General features: G+C 42.5%; 1 protein-coding gene across 1 annotated transcript in view; it reads right to left on the bottom strand.

Moving 5' to 3' along the window:
- Positions 1 to 24,791, bottom strand: part of PARPBP (PARP1 binding protein) — an 88,224-nt gene that overhangs the window by 34,919 nt on the left and 28,514 nt on the right. Inside the window, exons 4-7 of the mRNA XM_075007631.1 lie at positions 24,355 to 24,453; positions 18,794 to 18,964; positions 11,204 to 11,311; positions 8,309 to 8,463 (exon numbers count right to left, since the gene is read on the bottom strand). Of these exons, the coding sequence (XP_074863732.1) occupies positions 8,309 to 8,463; positions 11,204 to 11,311; positions 18,794 to 18,964; positions 24,355 to 24,453 (533 nt within the window). The remainder of the gene's footprint in view (positions 1 to 8,308; positions 8,464 to 11,203; positions 11,312 to 18,793; positions 18,965 to 24,354; positions 24,454 to 24,791) is intronic.

The raw sequence follows: 24,791 nt of genomic DNA, 5'->3' as shown, positions 1-24,791 counted from the left end.
AGTCACTGAACCCTCCAAATACGGGTGCAACTTTACAATGGCAGCACACAAAGTAAGAGAAATTGACAGTTATTATTTCCTCAAAAGAAAGTCCAATCCACTGATCCATACTCAGGATTAAATTCACCCTCAGGCTGGATAACCTACATAAGCAACTACAAAGATGATAGTTCATACAGCTCACATGAGATCCCATAAAGAACTGCATGTTTCCAAAAAAACTGTTGGATCAGAGTGCTTGGAGTGGCTGCTTTGAATACTTATTGCTATTTCTAAACCTGTGCAACTATGCCATTTAGGCCGTTTCTACAAAGGCCACTTTCTTCAAAAGTGGCATGGTAATACACGGCCCGAAATATGCTCATGAGGCATGGATATAAATTCCCCGCACCTCATTAGCATACGGTCACGTGATTTGGAGTCCGGAAGACCATTCTTCCAGACTCCAAAATGCCGTGTAGAAGCGCGGCCCCAGGGGAGCATCCGGAAGGAAGTCCTTCTTCCGGAGGCCCCTTCTTCCTGAAAATTTTTGGAACCAGGCTTCTGAGGTCAAGAGAGTAGAACTGCCCCTGTGCAATGGTTTTTCCATTTTAAACACTCTCCTGCACAGGTTCTTTGCACATTCTCATCACTTCTGTTCATGTCATCATTGGACACGACAGACTACCTATATATAGTTCCTAGTGTAGACAGAGTCTAAGTGTCATAGACCATGGAACTACATCTTAGAAACCTGAAGACCTCATGAGGGCATTTGACAAAGTGTACAGTATTGAAAGACTGAACCTTAATATAAGTGACACTCATGCCCACCTCCAAACGGGTCTGAAGGAATACAAGGATCTTCAGAATTACAGATATTAGTGGATCTATGGATGTTTTCACAGCAGTACATCAGGACAAATAAGTTCTAATCCTAAAGTACCCAGAAAAGTGTGAATTTTACTGGCAATGCATCACTACATATATTCAGTTTCATGTGCTTCACAACAAGACTAGATATGCTGGACTCATTGTCTCCATCTACATTCCTAAGGCATTCTATCGACAGTAAATTGTCAGAACGCAGCACTTCTGTCAACAGTATTTGGCTGCTCCTCCATGAGGCAGAATGCTTGTTGTCAAATTCTATCAACAGAAAGTCTGTCTCGACGTTCCAGGGGGCCCTCTGTCGACAGACAGTGTTTTCAGGACACTGGGCAGCCCTGTCTGCTGTGCTTCCAGTTGGCTGTTCTGCGGAGAGCGGCCAGGCAGTCCGGCCACACTCTGTTGGCAGAGTGGATCGCTCTTTCAATCCACTTGGCAGTCTGGCCACGATCTGTTGAAAGAAGTTTTGTCAGAAGATACCTTCCAACAGAAACTTCTGTTGGCAGATCACTCTAGTGTAGACATAGTGTTTGTTACTTGGTTCTGGTCCTGTAAGCCATCTATTGCAGGAATTTGTGGACCTGTTTGTTATTTCCAGGGCCTCCTCAACGATTTCTAAATTGCAAAGATTTGATATTTGATAGTTCCTTGATATTTAGTAATTTTCTGTAAAGTGGTACAAAGTTAGGGTTACTGAAGGGAGGAAAACAAAGTGGTTCACAATTTCCCAGCATTGCAAACATTTATTCTGCTTGATGTAGGTTCCTTGAATTTGCTGAAGAATTCTGTAACTTTCCTTAGACTCAGTAAGCCAGTCAATTGACCATCAAATACCTTCACATATCCTTGCAAGACTGTCCAGAAAAAGGTGGCAGCTTAGTGTTTTGATTCCATCAAAGTACCATCTTTTAGCAAGCCTGCTTTAGTGTCTCCATCACTCTCTTTTCTACATGCTAATGCCCCCTACTGGGAAAAAAGTGAAAGGTTGCTGGCTGCAGTCTTCTAGAACAAACATTGTGGCTGTGTCTACACCAGATGCAAATTCCAAAAGCCTGAATTTCGAAAATCAGAATTGAAAGAAGGGATGTCGAAAGAACATGTCTACACGCACACGCAAAGGTTCCCATTCTTTCGAAAGGGAGCGTCCACACAACGTGTGCCCTTTCGAAAGAACAAGCCAGGGAATGCTGTGCATGGGGTCACATGGCTGACAAGCCCTTCAGGGGCTCACAGACAGCTGCCCCATTAAAGGGTCTCTCCCAAACACACCCACCCTGCACACGCAGAGGGCTGCTAAGCTGCGTACAGCATTGCAGACACTGTGCTCAGAGCAAAGGCGGCAGCACATGGAGCCCCAGCAGCTGCCCAAGGGCAACACCTCTCCTGAACCCAGGGCTCAGCTAGGCATGGTCATTCTGGCCCTGGGGGAAACTCTGCAGTCCGCAACCCCACCCACTGCGGTCCTGCAGGCCTTGGCAACAGGGAACTCACAGCGCCCCATTCCCATTCCCTCCAGCAACTCTGGAGGTACATCCCAGCAGTGGAGACTGGTGGGAGAGGCTGGTGATGGGCCAGTGGGATTACAAAAGATGGCTCCAGAACTTCAGGATGTCAAAGCAGACTAGCTCGCACCCACCCTGCAGCATGAGGACACCTGCATGTGGCCCACACTCCCACTCGAGAAAAGGGTGGGGATTGCATTGTGGAAGCTGGCCACCCCAGACAGCCACTGGTCAGTTACACACCAATTCAAGGTGGGCAAGACCACTGTTGGGGCCGTCCTCCTGGAGGTAAGTCAGACTGGGGTCCCACACGAACCACGGGTAGACCAGGGAGTCCTGAAGGGGAGGGAGCTGAGGAATGGAGGGCCACAGGGCACCCCACCATGAAGGCCCAGTTATCAATGCCCTCTTTCACACAGGTTGTTCAGGCAATCAACTGTTTTCTCCTTCAGGGGGCCGTTGGAGTCAGGGATCTTGACGACACCATGGCAGGATTTGCAGCCATTGGGATCCCCAACTGCTTCGGTGCCCTTGATGGAACCCATATAGCAATCCGTGCCCTGGACCACAGCCAGGGTCAGTATATAAACCACAAGAGGTACCACTCAGTGGTGCTGCAGGTCTTTGCGGATGCCAAGGGCTGCTTCACTGACGTCTGTGTGGGCTGGTCCAGATGAGCTCACAATGCTGGGGGCTATGTATAGGGGCAAACGGGAGAACTATATGCAATGGTGAAGGGGGGCAAACAACTCAAAGGGGGGGCCATAGGAAAGGGAGGGCCTATTCTTCCATGGGCGTAGAAGGCCAGGAGCCTCGGCAAGTGCAGGGGCCCCTGCCACCCCGGGTCTGGGGTCCCCATTGGGGCTGGGATGGGGAGGGGACTGCAGGGAGGTAGGGCTGGGCAGGGAGTGCTGGCAATGTCTCAGCAGGGAGGTGGGGGGGGTAACAGGGGGAAATGGGGGACTCAGGGAGATAAGGGGCTGGCTCACCCTGGTGACAAGCCACCGGGCCAGTGCAAGCCAGACAGCTGCAGAGAGGTTGGCTGGGATCAGGGCAGTCAGTTCAGGAGCAGCAGAGGGCGACAGCAGCGGGTACAGCAGAAGTGAGAGCAGGGTAGGCAGAGGGGGAGGGCAGCAGGGTGCTCCAGATCTGGGCGGGCAAGGTGCCGGAGCGCCACAGCCGCCTTGCTCTAGACATCCCGCCACCAGGCCCTCTCCTCCTGCTCCATCTGGAGCCACTGCTGGAGGATGGCTATTTGCTCCCAGATGGCGGCAGTGTGGATGGCTGTGGCCTCATTTTGGTCGTGGTGGCAGCAGGCCCTCTGGGGCTCTGCAAGTGCCGGCAAGGGCGGTGGGGATAGGGGTTCCCCGGCTCCCTTGGAGGGCTTTATTTTTATACCAGGCCATCAATGTACATGGTTGTTTACAAAGCATATTAAATTATAAGACATGCTCCCTGTCCTGAATGACTTACTATTTAAACAGACCAGTGATATAAAAGTTAATTCTAAAAAGAGTAGGGGAGGGAGAAGAGGTTTCACAGTTATAAAAGCTCCTTCAACCACTCAAAGAGAAAAGGTACACAGCCATTAAGGCTTTTTCTTAACAAAATAATCACAGCAATTCACACCCCTCAATACTTCTCCCATCCTTCAAGCAGACACTTTACATTAAATGTCAATGTACATAAACCATCACCCCTCCTGCCCTCAACAAATATCCCCTTCATATACCCTGCATTTACTTCCTGCACATATCCTCAGCCAAGCATTGTGGGCAACATGAAAAGCCTTCAGCTAATAATGGAACTAACATCACATTTATACTGAGGTCCCTTCCTTTATCCTCTGTTCCTCCTCCTATTTATGTTTGAGACCATTGTGTTTGCTGCCGACTGCCCCCTCTCCCTCTACAGCATGTGGTGTCTCTAAGGTCTGTGGGAGAAATGGGAGAGCATGCCTGAAAACATTTTGATTGGCTGGAATCTTCTGGAACAGTACAAGTTACAATTAGAACTGAATGGCTACTGATTGATTAAAATACAAAAAGATACTTTATAATCTAGAAAATATCCAGAAAGCATTAATTACAGTGATAATGAACTATACAAAATTGAAAAGTTAAAAGTCATTGATATGGAATTTTGTTACTAGACATGAACATGGAAAAATTATTAAAGTACAAGTTCTGTTCTTATGATCATGTAACATTATATAGAATGGCATAAAGCTTGTTGCATTCTTGTGAAGTTTCCACTTTCTGTCAAAATAATATTATTGCAATCAAACAGCAAAAAAGGGAAAACTGATCTGTGTCAAAATTTGTCTTCTATGCACTCCCAAGTCTTTGGCAGCAGCATTTTGAAGCATGAAGTCTGCTGATGAAGATAGTGATGTGAGGCACAATGATTCCAGTTCTTCATCTTCTAACTTTTTGCTGCTCCCTCTGGGTCAGTATTGAAAACTTCTGCTTCTAAAAAGTCTTCAGATGTTCATTAAATTATTGCTTAGAGGTTTTTCTCATAATGGGACACTCTATCCAAAGACAAACTTGACAATATGTTTGCTAGAGGTATTGCTAGAGCATTATACCATTTCATGTAGTTAAACATATATACTAGATTTTTTCCCCCTTGAACTGTATCCAATTTACAAAATATCAAGTCGGAAACAGCTTGTGAAAAATCCTCTGAATGCTGAAGCAATAAGTGTGAGAAAGAGTTGATGTACCTGTGCAAGCTCCTCATGTGTTCCTACTGTGAGATGGATGCAGCAGTATTAAAAATCAGGGTATCAGCTTCATGGTAACACCTACACAAACTAGTATTTTACTCATTCCAATGAGCAACTGAGCAGCATCACACAGGCCAACATATTATTGACTAGCTTAAGCATACAGTCAATGTATTCGGTCCAGAGAAAGTTATTTCTGTTGTGGCTGACAGTGAACCTAAGATGAAAGTAAGTTGGGCTTGTTGGTAAATGAGAATCCATAGCAGCTTTTTACTGGTGTTGAACAACTGAAAACTTCCTCATCTCATGTCAAAAATTAAAAGACTGTTACATTTTACAAAAAGCATACAAGTATCAGCAGCGATTTTCCCAGCATTCAGTGTCATCCACATCAAGTAAATTGTCTCGAAGAAGTATGCAAGAAGGCTCTTCTGAAGAAGGGATGGCTGGGTACGCCTCTCAGTAACTCAGCTGAAACTCTTGCATATGCCTATAGGTTGCAGAACTTAAAATTAATTTTATTGCTTGAATCTGAAGCTCAGTCCATTCAGAAAAAGATAAAAAAAAAAAAGAAAGAAGTTTCTATACTGCCTGATGCCAAGAACAAATTACTGGACAGTAAGAAACATATTTGTGAGTTACTGATACAATCCATTTGTAAATGCTAAGAGAAAAAAGTAAAATAATATCACAGTAAAGTCAACTGATTGTTTCTTCTTGATCCACACTTCTGGAACCAAGACCTTTCTGATGAATTTGACCGAATTTGCGATCTCAGAGTGGCTGTTGCAAATTGTACAAACAAAAACCAATACAATTCTGATGGAGGTAGTAATTTGCTTTTCAGCAGCAGACTGCTCAGTCATAAAATAATGTGAAGTGCAACACCAGCAGATAAAACAACATGTTGCTTCCTTATGGAAAGGGTCATGTCCTCCTGGAACTCTAGCCACAGTGGCAGAATTCCTTTAACACTTCCGAGAACTACAGCATGTGTGGAACAAAACTAGGCAACTTGGGGAATCATCCATTTCAAAACCAGAAATGGACAGAAGACCTCCACTGCTAGGAAGCTGGTGACTACGTATAACAATTTAAGAAAATGGCAAATGAAGAGTTGATTCAATATTCAGCAAACATTGAGGAAACAGATACTCTGAATATGATGAGGATGATAAAGATATGGATGAAGCACTGAAGCTGGTAAATGATATCATGAAAAGTAAGGTATTTAACAAGCTGATTTGATACCTGACGTATGTGCACTAAAAACTGATATTTTTAAGAAATTGCTATTTCTGGGTAATTTTATTTTCCTTTTTACAACTGTTCAGTCTCGAACAATGCTCCTTTAAATGTTAATCTAACATTACCAAAAATTAAGAGAAAAAATAATTTTCAGAACCTTATTTTATTATTTTTGCATTTTTCCTGAAGTAAATTAACTTAGTTCAGTTACTTTTTTTAAGTTAACTGTCAAAGGCTAAGCCTACTGGAGACCATAAAGTCTCTTTTTTAAATTACTGGTCTAATAAATTAGTGCTCTAAAATATTTAACCATTTTTTATATTATTTGACCAGCCAATAATAGACCAGTTATTTTTGGATCAGTCAAATGCCCAGCCCTATCTTTTCATGTCTCATGGCCACTCATTGGTTCATCTGAGGTTTGTGCCATATTTGGTCAGGACTGTCAAACACTGGAATTCAACTTGATTCTACTCAACTTTCCTATTGCGTGACTGCCTCACAGACTAGAAATGATTTTCTGTTAACTCAAGACTATGATCTATATTCTTGATTATGTCCCGCATGGCAATTTACTTTTACTCGTCATGGAATTGTTCAATTGCTCTCTCAAATAAGGGGCTGGCATACCGGCCAGGTGTTCTTCCTGGGGCTGGTAGAGATGTATTAGAACCAACCCAGCCCCAGCAGCGACTTCTCTGCCTCCACAACGTACAGCAGCTTACGCCCTCCTTTAGCTGTTACTTCTTCCTGATGGTTACATCCTTAAATATTTCTGCTGCAGTTCCTCCAGATTTCCCACAATCAAAATCTAGTACACTTATATGTATTTTGGGAAAGCACCTAGGATACACACGTCAAACATCTTGTTTTTCTTAAGCCCTCCTCAGTATTTCTGGGAGTTTCATCTGTATTCTTGTTCTTCCTTGCCTGTCATAGGGAATGCCTTCACTATCCACTGGATAAGTGGTCAGTGATTGATCCAGCCAGCGTTGATTTATCACATGTAAATCAACTGGTACTTCAGCAAAATTAGAAGACTGATGGGAGAACATCAGTTGTCAACTTACTGCAGTGAAAAATACTGCTGTAAGAAGATCTAAGAATATCAACTTCAGCAATGTTATTTGTGTAGATGAAGTTTTGTAACTTAAATCAACAATCTGCAGTAGCATAGACTAGGCCTCCCTGTACACGTGGGACAGAAGACTGTGAAAATAACCCTATTTATTCCTTGTCCAATGGAAAATTCAGCATCTAGCAACAGATTTTTCAGTCAGTGCTAGAGGTACAGCAAATGTACCCCATTCATTCTTCTTCCCTCATCCTCTCTCACAACCTCAAACACCCCTTACAGAATAAGTACACAGGCAAACCACAATGGATGTTTTCTGCTCAAATGTAGAGGTGATTACAGAAGAGCCCAAAACTAGATCCTTATTAAGTTTTCTTAAGTGCTAACAGCAGAAGATTCCCCAAAGAAACACAAAACCAGAGAGCTGAAATACTGCAACGATAATGATTATATGGTTATCAAGATATATAGAAACTCTGGTGAGAGCATTTTACATATTGAGAATATCTCTAGAAACCAGAAGTCACTTGGAACCCATCATCAACTACCAAAATAAGCAAGAAGTAGGGACAGCTAGGCTGTATGCCTGAGACAGGCCACGAGACAGAATACAATAATCAAAGATTTCTACAGGGCCTTATGAGAGCACCAAAGTCTGGAATTAGAAAATTTTAATCCAGAAGACCACTGGTCCTGCTGCCAAAACAGCGTAAAAACAATAAATAATAAAGATTCTAGAGCTACATAGTTTAAGCAGTAAACACTGATACTCCTAGGGGGAAAAACTGAACAAATAACTGAATTTAAAGTGTACATGCACATGAATTTGGACAACAAAAGCAATAATACCCCTAACCCCAGCAAAAAAGAAGGAAACTCCATTACCTTGGATCCAGGACTTCACCGACTATATCTTCCAGCTTGTCAATAAAATTAACAAAATCTGAAAGTCCTTTTACATGAGTTCTTAAAGGATCACATGGTGAAGGCGCATAACCTTTTCCTCCAAGTTCTAATGTTCGGATGAAAGATGTAGCCATCTATTTCATAAAAAATAAGTAGGTAGGTTGGTAGAAGTGTGTAACATTAGAAAAAGAAAGTTAGAATAATTTTGAAGAAGTAATACTCAAGGCAAAAGGTTGACAGCACACATGGTCCTAAGCTACGTCTACACTAGAGAAATCTGTCAACAGAAGTTACTATTGGAAGATATCTTCCAGCAAAACTTCTGTTGACTGACTGTGGCCAGACCACAAAGCAGATCGAAAAAGCAATCCACTCTCTCAACAGAGAGCAGCCAGACTTCCCATCTGTTCTCTTAACAAAATGGTCAACCAGAAGCACAGCAGACAGGGCTGCACAGTGTCCCAGAAGCCATCTGCCAAGAAAAGGACCTCTGGAATGTCCAGACTGGCTGTTGACAGATCTCTGTTGAGAGAGGCATTCTACCTCATGGGGAAATGGCAGAATGCTGTCAACAGAAGTGCTGTGTTCGGTCAATTTACTGTTGCCAGAACGCCTTGCCAATGTGAACGCTTCGCAGGTTTTGTTGACAAAATGCCGGACATAGCTGTAGTGAACTCAATGAGATTACTCTTGGTAATAAGCATTGTGCCTTGTGACAACCATTTGTAAGATCATGACAAAATACTGCTGCATTATAAGAGGTCTCCCAGCAAAACATAAAATTAGCTCCAAGTAATTCAGCTTGGCCTTTTGCCAAATTAAACTTCAAAATATCATTTTATAGATATATTCATGTGACATTTTGCATGCAAGTAGAACTCAACAGGGCTACTCATGGACGTAAGGAAGATGAGAGATACTGTTGTGACGCACTATACTGCAGGGAAGGAGGGACTGTGACCCCAATACCTCATTTTTATGTCATCATGATCTTAAATAGAAAACATGCCTTGTAAAGTATCAGGGGGAAAGGTTATGATTTGTTTAAAATTTCTCCATCTATGTACGTATATCAGTGCTCATGAAATTATGGGAATGTGTTGCATGGTTGTTACGAAAACATTCTGTAAATTGGAGGATCAGCTAGATACTAGGTTCCCAGAGACAACAGCAAGGAGAGTAACCAATGCTCAGGTGGGATGTGAATGGTCATTGTCCAGCAAGAGAGCTAGAGTGTAATGATTCTCCTGCCTGAGACCACACCAGGGGAATTGCTCAGCTCTACCTGGAAACTCAATGTGCCCATATAGGCCTGGATATATGCTTCCCAAAAACACTGGGGCACAGCATATAAATCAAAATATAAGGGCCCATGCTTTGCTTTTTTCCTCAACCTGCTGCAAGCAACAAGTACACTCTAAAGGGTGCATCTACACTTGCATTCTTCTTTTGAAAGAGGCATGCAAATGAGGGAAATCAAAAGTGCAAATGAGGTGCAGATCTACATATCAGGCACCTCACTTGCATATTCCTCTTTCGAAAGAAGAAAAGCAGTGCAGACACTGCTCTTTCGAAAGAAACCCCATCTTCGAAAGAATCCTTCTTCCCATATAAAAGGGACGAAGGATTCTTTTGAAGATGGGGTTTATTTTCGAAAAAGCAGTGTTTACACTGCTTTTCTTCTTTTGAAAGAAGCTCTTTCAAAAGAGAAATATGCAAATGAGGTGCCCGCTATGTAAATCTGAACCTCATTTGTATTTTCGATTTCACTCATTTGCATGCCTCTTTCAAAAGAGGAATACAAGTGTAGATGCATCCTAAAGAATCCAACAGAGGGGACTGGTCCAGATTTCAAAGGTAAAGTCTGTGTACTGTGAGTTGCAGTATCCAGTGGAAGGAGAAAATCTGCTGATCTAGTTATTCCCCAGTCCAGAATGGTTGAGAGTTTAGACTGCAAGTTTATATTTTCTTTTAGTAACCACTTTACTTTTTGTTTAACACTCACAGACAGTTAAATGTTACCTTTGTAGTCAAACTTCTTTTAATGGCTTATTTTTATCAGTGAGTTTGTAAGAAGTGTTCGGTAAATTTGGCAAGGGGCGGAGTCTTAGGAAATCTGGTGTATACACACTTTCCACTGATGAAGTAGTGAACAAATTAATAAATAGGCAGTATACACCTGGGGTGCAGTGCTGGGAGCTGGGGAGATTTGGCTTTTGTGCCTTACTTAGAGATTCATACTTGGCTCCAGGTGCATTCATGCAATCTGGCATGGTGTTGGGCTGTACTGCTCAGTACAAGCAAATTATCTTTGAGAAACAACCTGGGGTAGAGAGAATTAAAGAGACACAGAAGTCCCACAGTTCCAGGTTGTATAAGGCACTAGGAGGGTGTCCAGTCACAACTAAACTTTATGAATATTTGCTAAAGTGAGAGTGACCAAAAATTAGTCACTGAAGTGGCCTAATTTTCCAGATATCGATAACTTTCCGGGGGGAAAAGGGAGAAAGTTGAATGTTCCCGATGTTCACCGTTGAAAAATCAAGAATGTTATATATTATAAATCAAGTTAATTTTATCTCCTATATTAATATAGCACCATTTTCATACACACACACTATACATATAGTAGATACACATTTTAAAATATAAGATTACCCCATGCACAATACTTACAATTTTTCAGCTGCTTTCAGAAGAATTAGTTTTCTACTCTAATCTTTTTAGGTAAAACAAAATGTTTGACAATCATATGTGCTTGTGAGGATACAACAGTAATTGTGTGTGTAATTTTTCAATTCAGATTATACATTGCTGATGACCTCTTTGAACTTGAAGTGTACAACTGAAATAATTCTAACAAAGAAAGCAGACCTGCCAACATTCATGTTTTTGCTCTGTTAAAGATCTGTTGTAGATTGCATGTGGTTCAGAGGACTTTGCCTCCTCTGTGGAAAATATTTTGGCTTCATGTAACTTATCCTAGGCAAAGATGCCAAAAAGAGAAGGCTTCTTTACACAGTAGAGAAGTTTCCCCTTTGGCAACTCAGAAAGAGAGGGTAATGAATCCAGTCCAAACACATTTTTATACAACATTAATACAACATTAGGAGCTGAAATAATCCTAGAACTGAGGTTTCACAATTTTTTCCATATTTATTCAACCATAAGATCATGAAAGTTCAGCTGCTTCAGCATAAATGAAGATTGGTTACTTACCCTGCAGCAACAGTGGTTTTTCACTGGATCAGTGTATCCCACTATAACTGCTCGTGTCCCTCATTTACACAAGATCAAATTCTTTTAAATGGCAGCTCATGCTAGGGCCCTATATACACTCTATACCTCCTCGTGCTTTCATGCAAGGACATAAAGGGAAGAGTTGCTGCAACCTCAGGCAGTTTCTCTGCAGTGTAAAGCCCACGGTAGTAAAGAAGACTGAAAAGCAAGGATGAGGGCAGGTTGTGGGATCCACACTGACAATAGCATCTTAAACAGCCAGTTATTATAAGGTACATAACTTTTCTTCTCCTCCTCCTGGCCCCCCACCATATGTCAGCATGGTTCCCATTACAGGTGACTGACAAACAGTACTCTTCTTTTGGATAATAGGAGTATCAGCTGCCTCAGCTGAATAGAGATTTTACTTCTGCTCTCTTGAATCTAGCAGCTGAACTTGCAGCTAAATCAAATGCATGATTTTTTTTTGGCAGTGGGTGGGAATCACTTGTTAGCTGGCAAATCTTTGAATCTGAAACATTTCTGAAGAAGATAAAGGATATCATTTGAGCACTGAAGGAGTGAGCCTTCATGTTTGAGAGAAGGAGCAATTATCAGTCAACCGATAACAGGGAGATATGAATAATATGTAAGTGGATTTCAGAATGTAATGAGATGGCCTGGCCCTTGGAGTGGTTGTCTACAGATGATTTAAAAAAAAAGAAGATACATGGAGATACACATCTCTCAGAGCTGGAAGAGACCTCAGGAGGTCATCAAGTCCAGTCCCCCGCCCTCTTAGCAGGACCAAACACTATCCCTTCCCCCAGAATTTGGGCCAAATCCCTAAATGGCCCTCTCCAGGATTAAGCTCACAACCCTGGGTTTAGCAGGCCAATACTCAAACCACTGAGCTATCCCTCTGCTGGATAAGGACACCCTCTGAGCAGTTAGTTTCTGTCTAGGTAGTAAAGTAAGGCTGGGGAAACATACATATTATATATAGAAGTTCCTCTACTAAGGAAAAGTGGGTTTCAGGAGGAAGACACAGATTTATTGGTTGATTCAGGTGGAATTTGCAAGCCTCCCTTGGGGATGAACTTCCAGTGAGGTTTAAGCACCACATTAAACCCATGAAGCATTGTGTAGGAAAGCCCTGTTTTAGGTGCCTGTCTTGTTCCCCTGGCTGACAAAATTGCAATTAGGAAAACAGAAGAAAAAAATCACTTTGAAAGGAGCTCAAAGGGTGATCTTTAAAGTTGTGAGGACAAAGTTGAGGTCCGAGGAGGAAGCAGCTGTTTGAGGAAATCAGATACCATCAAGTGACTAGAGACCAAGCATCTGAAGAAGTGAGTTAACTCACGAAAGCTCATGCTCTAAACTTTTCTGTTAGTCTATAACGTGCCACAGGACCCTTCGTTGCTGCTACAGATCCAGACTAACACGGCTACCCCTCTGATACTAGAGACCAAGCATAATTATACAGGGAAATAGCAAGCAAAAATTGCTGTGAATTATGTTTCACATTATCTGAAACAGTGAAGCTGAATACAGATTATGTGAAACTTTATTAAATTTTGTGAACTGCTCTGGATATGTGACTGAGTTGCACCCAGCATAACTCTGCATCCCCCCGATTCCCCTGATGTCCCTTCATTGACAGAGAACATGGATCCTCTGGCCCCAGTTCCATGATTGTGACACAAGGTGGAATTCTCCAGACCAAAGCAGAGTAAATGAAGGAAGCAGTAACAGGTCTGCAGTACTAAATCCTGAGTAAGGCCCCAAAGCCTCAATGAGCAATCCAAATAAAGAACTTTTTCCAGTTTGACAAATAAGTCTTTCTGGTGAACATCTTCCTGTTCTGTACCAGGATATCCTGGACTTACCTAGAGCAGTCTCTGCCTATGGTACTTAACCAGAGAACATCCAGACTGTCGGATATAGATGCAGTACCTGACTACAGTACTGCCTCTACCAGTATGGGGCACATGAACAATCTTGTCCATCTCTTAATTTTGGAAAACACCTGGAGGATTAAGGGGAGTCAGTGGAAAGGCATAAAGGAGGCCTGGATTCCACTGCAGAAGGAAGGAACTAGGCAATGATCCTAGGCTCATGACCCAATGAAACAGAAACTGACAACTGGCATTGTCCTGGGTGTTAAATGTGTCTACTACTGGAACCTATCCAGTTGTAAAATACTGAGTTTATGATGGCTCTCTGCAGTAGAGCCCTGCACAAATAATAAAATGTTGTATCCATATCTGCAAAAATGAGCCACAGATACCCACATCCACACCGTGGATGTGGATAACCATGGACCTAAAGTGAAGATCTGTGGATTTGCAGGGCTCTGCTCTACAGGAGGAGCTTGTGGTTGGCCATAGACTGGCCTGCTCTGGCAGTCTGCCAGGTTGTTGCTGATTCCTGGAGATAGAGACAGCAGGGATTATCCCTGGTCATTGGCATCACATCCGTAACTTGATGTCCCATCAGAAAACAGATGGGTATTAACCACCTTGCTTGTTGATGCAGTGACCCACTGAGTTTATAGACATCAGAGTTAGCACTGTGGAATTCTGAAGAATAGATAGCAAAGCTGTGAAGGATAAACCTAATATTCTTGAGCTCCAGGACACCAAATACGAAATTGCAAGTCTTCCAGGGACAAGTCCTCACAGCTGCAGATGATGTAGAATGGCTCCCCTCACTTGCTCTTGATGCACTAGAAATTCAAGTTTTGTCAGAAGGTGGGGTGTAGAAATGCACTCCTCCATTCTTCCACCCTCTCTGTACTGCTGTGTTGGGATTCTATTTCATGACATTTTTTGAAGGTTCTGCTGGAGAACAGAGTAATCCAAGCCAGTGTTAGAATGGCCACCGGGAAAGTCTGGCAAGCAGCATAACAGACATATATGCCAAAATATGCCCTAGCAGGACCAAACACATTCAAACTATTGTTGTTAGCTTAATTTTTATTGCAGGTCATAGCTGCACTGAGAGGAATGTCACACCGCAAGTATGCCACATCCAGTTCAAGCATGGGAGGCCTGGTTGAAGATGCAATCAGAGAATGCAATTTCCTCCTCTTTCAATAAACATTGGGGGTTGGAAAAGGAAAGGAATCTATTCCTGAATGCATGAAATGACAGTCTCCAGTAAAGACAATATGCCCAAGGCATCATGTCATGTGGTTACTGGACTGGCTAGAGTTAGCCCAGTGACACTCATCTGGGGTAGTGTCCTTAATAGGGCCTCCCAGGTGTCCTCCTGGGAGTCACATTTTAAAAGGAAGAGGATAAAAATCTCTGTCTGATACCAGCAAGAAAGCATACACTAACAATGATGTGGAAGAGCATATTTTCTCATTGAACAGCATTGCTCTAGGTTAATAGGGCACTGGAGCTGTTCTTTCCATTGCAGGGAACAACTTTTGAGATTAGGGAGAATCCTCCAGAGCATTTCTCAGATTTTTGCTGGATTCTGTCAAAGATAGAAACATCAGCATCAGATGTCTTGTTCCCTCTGCTATTCCTGATTTCATCGAGAACTCATACACCCTGTCTTTGAGGAATCATGCTTTGCTGTTTCCTCCTTATGGGGACTTCCCTTAATTTGCAGCTATTTTGGGGCTCTGTTCAGCTTCACGAATGAGCCTCATCTTCATGTATAGGCACAAGTGTTGGATTTCCTACCTGGGATAGAAACGAAGACTGTCCGTTTTTGGTAACAAGGTTTTCAGTGCCAAGGACCTGGCCATAGTTGAAGGGGTCAGGTTTAAAGTCAACAGTGCTGGCACTATCTTCAGATTCTTTCCAGTGCTCATTCTCCAAATACAAAATATGCTCAAGGAAGTGCTGGCAGAGACTTGTCTATCTGGTCTTACTCTGGTACAGGTCCAGCACTCTCTTGTCTGGCAACATCCATAATCCATCATGATTTTAGTTAACTAGATGACCACTTGTCCTGGGCATGGCCAAGTTTCCCATGTTCCCCCAAAGTTTGTTTATAGCCACCAGTCCTTACTTTCACTGTTCTGTGGTACTGCTTAGCTATAATTTAACTCTAAATGTCTTCAAAGACTCCAGTACGCAGTGGAAGTGTTAGTAATGCTGCTAGACAAAAATGACTTCCAGTGGTCCAAGCAAATTCTCTCATTTGGCACCAGGCAGATCCTGAGAGCGTCAGACTAGAGAGGCTCAACCCATAGTGACCAACTTCTGTGGTTCAGAAATGACACGTGGACTGCTTCAATAAACGTAGCTTGAGCTGAGGGAAAATAACTTGTAATTAAAGAATCTGTTCAGGTTGTAGATATCCTAGTCTAGGCAAAAAGGGAATCAATTGTCCATAATTGATAGGGATCAGTCTGTTACAAGATAATCTAAGTTTAGACCCTGACAGTGTGGAATCTACTATGAGATATAGCAGCTGACATACCAACTTGTCCAACTGTACAGGTGTGGTGTCCAGAAGCATTTCTTCCACTTCCCCTCTTTTCTTGGAGGAAGAACAGATAACCGAACGAAGAGAGTGTAAAGACAAAGATTTCTCCATAAATTTGATGAAAAACATTTGTAAAATATCTACTAAGTGTCACACACTCACTAGGTTCCATCTTGAAGCCATGAGCTGAAAGAAGGAACTGAAGGAGGATCACAGTTTGCTGCATAACCCCTTGCTAAAAGAGCATGAGGCACAGGGCACATGCATGGTCCAACAGACATTGCTATTCAAAAGAATCTGCTCTTGCATTCATAAAGTGCATGTCTATTTACATAAGGATCCTCAATGTCTAATATTTGAAGAATATGACATACCTAATCCATTCCCAGCCCTATTCAAAATGAGTCAACACCAGATTTGAATGTGTTTAAAAGAAAAAGCAAAATGACAACTTTAAAGGCTGAAAAAAGTTTCAAACCAGCAGTGTCCTATAGGAATTCAAAGCTCACCTCAGTTGTGGCTGCCGCCTTTCCATATTTGCCACATTATACAAAACTTTATTATTCACCACATTATATTTATTAAATAACATTAGAAAAATAAATACATTCTGGCCTTTGAATTTGCACAAAACTGTGAGATGATGTAATAACCACAGACACAAGCATAGCAACATAACTTGTTGCAGCAAAGAAAGGCTAACTATGGGAAGGCTTCAAACACCGTGTAGCCAACAACCACCCCCAGGCACAGCTGGGAGTGGCACAGCTCTGGCTGTTCCCTGCGAATAGAATACAGACAGTGTTGCTGCCCCCATGCGATAGAGGCTGTGATACCAAACGCCCATCCTTGCCATGCCCTGCAGTGCTCCCTTTCAGCACGGGAGGTGTCAGTGCCCACAGATGTTCCCCACTGGCTAGCAGGGTGCTCACCACATTGTGCCTGTGCTAATCTTCTTGCACAGGTGTGATAAATTCCTAGAATTATTTCTTATGAGTTAGACATGCATGCATGCATTCACCACAACACTGTGTCCTATTCACCACATGTGGCGAGTAGCAAATGTATTGGATGCTGAGGTTTTAAACAAAATTCTCATCTATTTACAGTAAAATCTTTCATATTGGCAACCCCAGGATTGGGAAATTGTCAGATGTTCAAATATGCTGCTTAATAGAGAGGTGGTTGCAGGATCGCTGGCAGGGCAGCGAGACGCACTGCCAGCCCCACTGCTGAGAGCTGGCTGGGGTGTAGAGCCCCGCCAGCAGCTCCAGCACTGGAGAGCCAGCTGTGCCAGAGGATCTCTGTCAGCTCCAGCCCTGGGAAGCTGGTCAGGACACCAGGTTTGGGGGAACTCTGGTGCTCCAGGGCCAGGAAAACACTGGCGGGCTGCAAAGCTCTGCCAGCAGCCCTGGGGCTGGGAGCTGGCCAAAGCCGGGGGAACTCCAGTAGCCCCAGCGAGCCAGCTGGGGCATTAGGTTTGGTGGAGCTCTGCTGGCAGCTCCAATCCTGGGGCTGGGGGAACTCCAGCTCAGGTTTGGAGTTCTGCCAGCAAGCAGCCCTGGGGCTGGGGGTGAACTCTGACTCGGGAGGGAACCCTGGCAGCCCCAGGGCTGGGAGCCTCTCCGGCAGCTCAGAGGGAGGTAAGTAGAGTGCCCAGCAGACTGGCCCCAAGGAGCAGGGCACTGCTCATGCACTCAGTTCAGGAAGCTCATCTTTGCGCCGGTTATTTGAGAGTTCTGGCTGAATGAATACCAGATAAAACAGAGTTTACTATACCTACTACGTAATTAAAACTCTCTCTGACAGCAATACACCTTATAAGAAAGGATCTCTCTATTCATGCCTTTCTGACACTTATAAAGAGGAATATGCTCCAAAACTATTCCTTCACTACCTCTTCTATGATGAAGAAGGTTTTTTTTCAGTGCTCTGGTATGGTCTGCCTGAAACTTCAGAGAGCTTAAATCATAAAACTCATAGTAAAAGTGATTTTACCAAAAACAAAGAAAAGTTAAGTTAATTTTCTTTTACTTTCACACATAAAATGTTTAAAACTAAACTGTGAAGAAGTTAATCAAGATTAGTATGGCTACATCTAGACTACAGTGATCCTTTGGAAAAAATTCTTCCAGAAGAGAACTTCCAAAAAAAACTTCTTTCAAAAGAGCGCTTCCAAGTTAAAAAAAAAAAACAGATAGAAAAATCGATCCATTCTTTCAGCAGAGAGTGTCCACACAGCCCCTGGTCTTTCAAAAGAATAGGCCAGGAACTGAAAAATCCGGCACCATGAGGACTGCTCTTTCGAAAGAAGGGCCTGTGGAGCGTCTACATACTTTTTTTCAAAAGAATCTTTCCAAAGAAGGCGCTGTTCCTGAAATGGGAGCAGAAGAGGGCTTCCAGAAGAAGAGGCAAGTTCTTTTGATTCTGGATCAAAAGAGCACATTTTGCATGTAGACACTTTGCGTGTTCTTTCAAAAAGGGGCCTAATTTCTGAAAGATCTTGCCAGTGTAGACACAGCCTATGTGCACTAGACTTATTCACAATTCTAATAAACTCATCATTATGGATAAACAGTTTTGATTACTGTTGCTCCCATATCCTTCACTCCAACATAACAGACTTGTTAGTCCAGCTTATTTGTCCTGACTGGACATGTTAGCATGCATCTAATTTATTCTCTGCTTTACATCTCACGTTAAAGACATAACCCTCACATTTTTATAACTGTTTCATTATTTCTGATCTACTTCAAATATGTATTATTGAAAGAGTAATGCTGATTTGACACACACCAGAAAAATGGGCATTTGTCTCTTCTGTGCAGCATGCTTTAGATCCGTGAAGGCTTCTCTTCCAAGTCCTCTATCGGGAACATTTAGAATATGAGCCAGGGCCAGATCACTCTTAGAGTTCACCAACAGGGTTAAATATGAATAAACAAACTTCTTCACCATCAACTGCAACTGCATACAAAAGCATCAAGTTAGCCAATGTCTCAAAAAAATAAAACTAAAAAAAAATTTAAATTCAATTAGATATATGCAGGAATCAACACTCTGAAAGAATATCGGTCATGCTGGATTACAAAATACCAATTTCTGGGCACGTGGATCCTAGGAAATGATGGCCGTAAGTTAGTATGTAGATGAATATGTGGACTTGTAATGTGGTTTATGTTTTTGTACATAATGCTACATTACCCGTATGAGATGTAAACCATTCTCATTTCTCTCCCTATTCAACACTTTGATAAGCATCAGTTTTTCTTTGACATTTTCCAGGGGTCCCTCCATAACAATCCTAACAACGACTTTTCTCATAAACCTAAGGCCCCACAAAATTTTTGCCAATTGTTCATGATTTGACTTCTAGTGCATTCTTTTTTCAACAAGGTACTAGAACTTGAAGTGATAAGGGTTTGGGGGGTTTTTTTGGTTTTGTTTTGTTTTTTGGGGTGTGCCATGGAAAGTAATCACAATTTACTTATAATACAGTAGCATTCTAGTATGCTAAGTCTTGTGCAAAAATAAGAAAGCAGTTCCTGACCTGAAGAATTTACAGTCTAAGGACACAAAAAGGAAACCAAAACAGGTCAAAGAAGAAGGTAAACCAAAGCAAATGGTTACTTAGGAAAAGTCAGTTGCCTGTTCATAACTGCTGTTTTTCAAGAGGTGTTGTTCATGTCCATTTCACAGTACGTGTGTGCACTCACCACATGCCAGTTCCTTGAAGTTTTTCCCTCAACAGTATCTATAGAGAAGCAATTCTTTTGACCCCTGGAGTGGCACCTCAATGGCACAGTGTGAGGAGGGTTCCCTCCACTCTCAGTTCCTTCTTGCCAGACACTCCCAACAGTGGGGAAGGAGGACAGGATGTGGAATGGACATGAGCAACACATTTTCAAGAACACCAATTACAAACTGTTCTTCTTTTTCATGCCCATTCCACCATAGGAGACTTTAAACAGTAGCCCTGGGAGAGGTAGGAGTTCAAAGCCATGTTGACCAGACTAGATAAAAATTCATTATTTTTAAAAAATAAATTTAAAAAATGGATTTTTATTTAAAATTAATATTTTTTAAAATCAAAAAAATACTAATTTTTTTTGTTTAAAAACAAAAAGGTACAATTAAATCTCATCACAAAAATGCTAAACCTACAGTCTCATAAAAATAACTTAATGGCTCTAGCCTATTCAGCCTAAATACTAGCTCTTGGTTCTTAAAACACCTGGCCTTCCAATTTCTGTTTCTCAGCAGACTGAAGTCAGATATGCAAAGAAAGACACCGTCCGCATAAGAATATTTTGTTCTTTGTCTCTTTGGTAGTGGATCTGGGCCAAACAAGGCGAAGAAGTTAGTTAAAACATTGTCTTAACACACACACACACACACACACACACACACACACACACACACACACTCTTCCTATATTCCCACACATTTTTTTCCCCACAGAAAAACTGTTGTGGCTTCTGATAATAAAGATACTATCTGAGAACATTATTTGTTCCATGGATAAAAATGAAAAATATGTCAAGTGCAAGTGGTGCAAGATGATGCAAGACCTACTTTTCAAGAATGAAACATCATAAGGAAAACTGCTTATTGGAAGAAAATGATGTTGATGAAGATATGGATATGTCCAAACAATGTGGATCAACTTGAAGAATGATGCATTGCAAGTGAATGCCTTTTAGCATGATTTGTGATTTGCCAAGTAAATTCCCAAAACCGTTTGCTATTTTGGATGCTTTTAGGAAAGAAAAATAAATAAATAAAATAAAAAAATAAAAAAAGCTTAGCTTAGTTAAAAAGCTGCAGTAAGAGAAATCTACAGTTGCCAGTTGCCACTGAGTGTCTTTTTCTTATTTGATATTACATAAAACACGCTAGTTATTTTGGAACATCATGACCACAGACCAGCAAATATAGCATCATGGGGGGGTGTTACTGGGATTTGACCCAGAGGTAGGGACTCCTGCTCGGTGCGAGCCACTGAGGCTTTTTCCTCGGTATCCAAGGATCTGGGATGGAACCATCTCTGGTGTCTGTAAAGAAGTGTGGGCTTGAGAGGACCTGTCCAAATGGGACAAGTCTCTGTCTCAGGCCGTTGGAGAGGAGCAAGGGCCGGCAGATCAGTGACTGGACATCAGCAATTGATGCCTCTCAGTGCTCACTCGGAGCCCAGATCTGGAGTGGGATCTGAAGCAGAAATGGAACCCATGGCCAGAAGACCTCATCAGCCATGAGCAACAATGGGATGGGGAATCAGTGCCAGTCTGATGAAGATTAACAGCACTGGTGGACCGACAGGTCTCAGGAGTGGTGCCGAGGTCTCTCAATAAGCAGGAACAGATCCCAGTATGTTCCATAGGAGGTATGGGTACTTGCCCATGCTCACGGGGGCTCTAATAAATGAGGCCCCGAATCCTGCCGCCTGTGCCCAGAATCAGGGGGAACAGAAGGGTGTTCGTTAAGCCCACCTCGCATTGTCTAAGGCATGAAGGCCATGTGTCTGGGACAATACTTTGAGAGAGGATTGGGGCTGCTGGGATGGTGATGCCTGTACCATACCGAACGTGGACTTACTCCTGGACCATGTCACTGCTTGAGTGGGTGCAGGAGGCACTGGCAAAAATCAACATATCCCTCACTGCCCAAAATACCTAAGGTTTAGACCATACCTCCATGCTCTGGAGGCCTTCATTGCTAGTTGGTGTCATAAAATATAATGGGAAAGCATTGACTGGTCCACTTGAGCCAGCCCTTCGTTCCCTGAGGAGCTGGACAAGCTGCCCATCTTCCCCTTGCAGGGCACTGGGGCCCCTCCATCACCAGTACCTTTGTCTCCACAGCGGCGACTGCAAGGGAGAACAGCATTGACCAGAAAGAGGCACCAAAGAGCCCCAAAACGAGGTCACAGCACTTGAGGCAGAGGCTGACCTGGTCTCCAGTAACAAGCACAGTGTCAACTCTATTGGGAATGCCTTAAAGCAAATGTCCCTTTCTTTTTTCATTGGAGGCTCGAATGACTTACAAATGTGGCATTTATTGCTAATGTGCCCCTCACCCAAGCACCTCAGGTAGCTGTTACGCCAGTCACAAATAGGCACAGGGCACTTGCATTCTAAATATGGCTTAATACCTGGGGACTGCGACACACCCTGTCCCTAGGCTGAGTCCCATTTGGGACACTAAATTCACTAACACTAATGAGACCTACCTACATGAAGATCATTGCCTTCACAGCAAAAATTCAACGGCTTGCAGTACAGCAGTTCTGATGCATCAATACTGGTGACAAAAAGGAACTACGGATGCATGGAGTGGACAGCACCCCTCATCTCACCCCACAAAGGCACCACTTCAAGTGTCACTATAGGTCCTCCCTACAGATACCACTGAGGGGAAAAATTTCCAGCATCGGTACATGTTGCAAGCACACACACCTACTGTGGAATGGACGTGAGCAAGCGCTTGAAGTTATGCATATGAGTGTTTTTTTATAAGATACTTGGGATGGAGATGTAGACAAGAACTAAGAAGAAGAGGAAGAAGCAGAGAAAGACTGAAGTTCAGAAGAGGAAAAAGGGAGGCTGAGAAATGTATTTTTCAAGGAGATCAAGGAAGACTTCTGTTGGTAGCAGCAGGGCAGGGTAAAAGGAAAACAGAGTACAAGATTCAAAAATTAAGTCCAGTAGCTAAGAAGGTAGGTGTGGGGAAGGAAGCAAACAATTCTGACTTGTTTAAAAATACAATGTTAGAGTTCCCTCTTACAGTGAGGCTGTGTCTACACTAAGACAAAACTTCGAAATGGTCATACCGAAGAATACTAATGAGGTGTTGAACTGAATATTCAGCGGCTCATTAGCATGAGGACACTTCCAACCACAGTGCTTCAAAAGTGCCACTTTCAAATGCGCACAGCTCAGTGCAGCTACACGGGGGGTCCTTTTCAAAAGGACCCCGCACATTTCAAAATCCCCTTATTCCTCTCAGCTGAGGGAAATAAAGGGATTTCAAAATGTGCAGGGTCCTTTCGAAAAGGACCCCTGTGTAGGTGTGCCGAGCCAGGCGCATTTGAAAGCGGTGCTTTCGAAGCATCACAGCCGGAAGCATCCTAATGCCAATGAAGCACTGAATATTCAATTCAGCGCCTCATTAGTATTCTTCAATATGGCCATTAGCATGGTCATTTTGAAGTTTTGTCTTAGTGTAGAAACAGCCTGAGTGTATGATTATAGGAGGCAGCAAAAGACTCCTACCGTCTGCCCAGTCTCATTGCCATCTGCCAGTCACCTCACCATGGGGATCAGGAGGAGAATGGACTGAGAGGCACATGTACATAGCATTTCCAGGAAGCCCATGCTGGTTTGACTGAAGACAATTAAATGGCAACTTACACCTCCTCCACTTTGGTTCACTGGAGCTGACACCACTACAGTTTGAGACAGTTTCTCTTATGTGTAAGTACAATGAAAGAGTGAAAGCTAAATAAAATCTGAGGTGTAAAGCCTAGTGAAACTATTACGACACTGTACATCTTTCAGCAAGTCACAAGACTTCTAGTTAGAAGGGTAGGAAAGAGAAGTTATGGTCCACAGTTGCTGTCTTGATTATGGTCAGGGGTCTGAAATCTATGGCACTTTATGGACTTCTTCATGGCTCCCAACGTTATAATTGCAAAGTTAAAAAAATAAGTAAGTAAAATGAAACAACCCTCCTGATTATTCTTGATAAACAGTGAATATCTAAAAGCCCAACAATGAACAACTCCTATCTAAACAGCAAACTATATATGATCTCCAACCATTGGATAACGCCTCTTTTAATATGTGCAGTGCATTATGGGATATGATACTGTGTCTGTGTTTTGATTGTGTTCATAAGGTAGTCTTATTTACATGCATTGCGGCTCCTGAATCACTGAGTTTTTTACCAAGGCTGAAAAAAATGTCTCTTCTTACTATTTTGGTTGCTGACCCCTGACTATGCCGAAGGAAACTTTACTTTTTCCTTCCATTTTAAAGGAAACTAAGTTTAAACTCCCTAACAAAGAGCTCCCACAGAAGCCCGGTATTGCTTTTCAGGCTTGCATAAAAGAACTATGTCTCTTGATTAAGGGTGCACTGGGAAAATCAGCATATAGCCTGTTTTCTAGCCCTACTAGGAGAGGCATTGGCCTACCAACAAACTCATGTGTCATACTGGGGGTCATATATTCCCTACTCTGAAAATTCTGATTGGCAACAAGTGAGGAAGAGCAAACTGTGTTGTATTTCACTTATTTATGTTTGTATACAGTGCTTCTATTTATTAAAAGTTGCAATGACAATAAATTTAAGTTTTACCTTCACGTTATCTTGGCTGTCTCTGATTGGAGTTGAGGGTATGGAAAGACTAGAGTCATTCTCTTCTGATAAGCCAGAGATAAAATTTAATAGTTGAACCTTTGGAAAAATATATGGAATAGGATTAAATATGAAGACAATTGGAACTTGAAAAAATAGTAATTATTTCTGTACTGTTAATAGCCTTATCCCAAAGATGGTCTCCTCCAATCATTGAAAGAGGATGCAGCCTGCAGAGGTCTCTATCCTTGAACACAAAAAACTTTCAAAGAGGAACCTGTATGAGTAAGAAACTGAGGTGCAAGGCTAAAAAACTAGTATCTGGGGAAGAATTTTTATGTGGAAATGCTAGGCTACAGCATACTGAGGGTTTTGTTGAATGGTATGTTTGACACCATTTCAGCTGATGCCCCAAAATAGAGAACAGGGGACTAGTG

This window comes from Carettochelys insculpta, chromosome 1, assembly GCF_033958435.1.
Source record: "Carettochelys insculpta isolate YL-2023 chromosome 1, ASM3395843v1, whole genome shotgun sequence".
Lineage (NCBI taxonomy): Eukaryota > Metazoa > Chordata > Testudines > Carettochelyidae > Carettochelys > Carettochelys insculpta.
The sequence above is the reverse complement of the archived record's forward strand: the minus strand, read 5'-3'. Positions and strand labels throughout refer to the sequence as shown.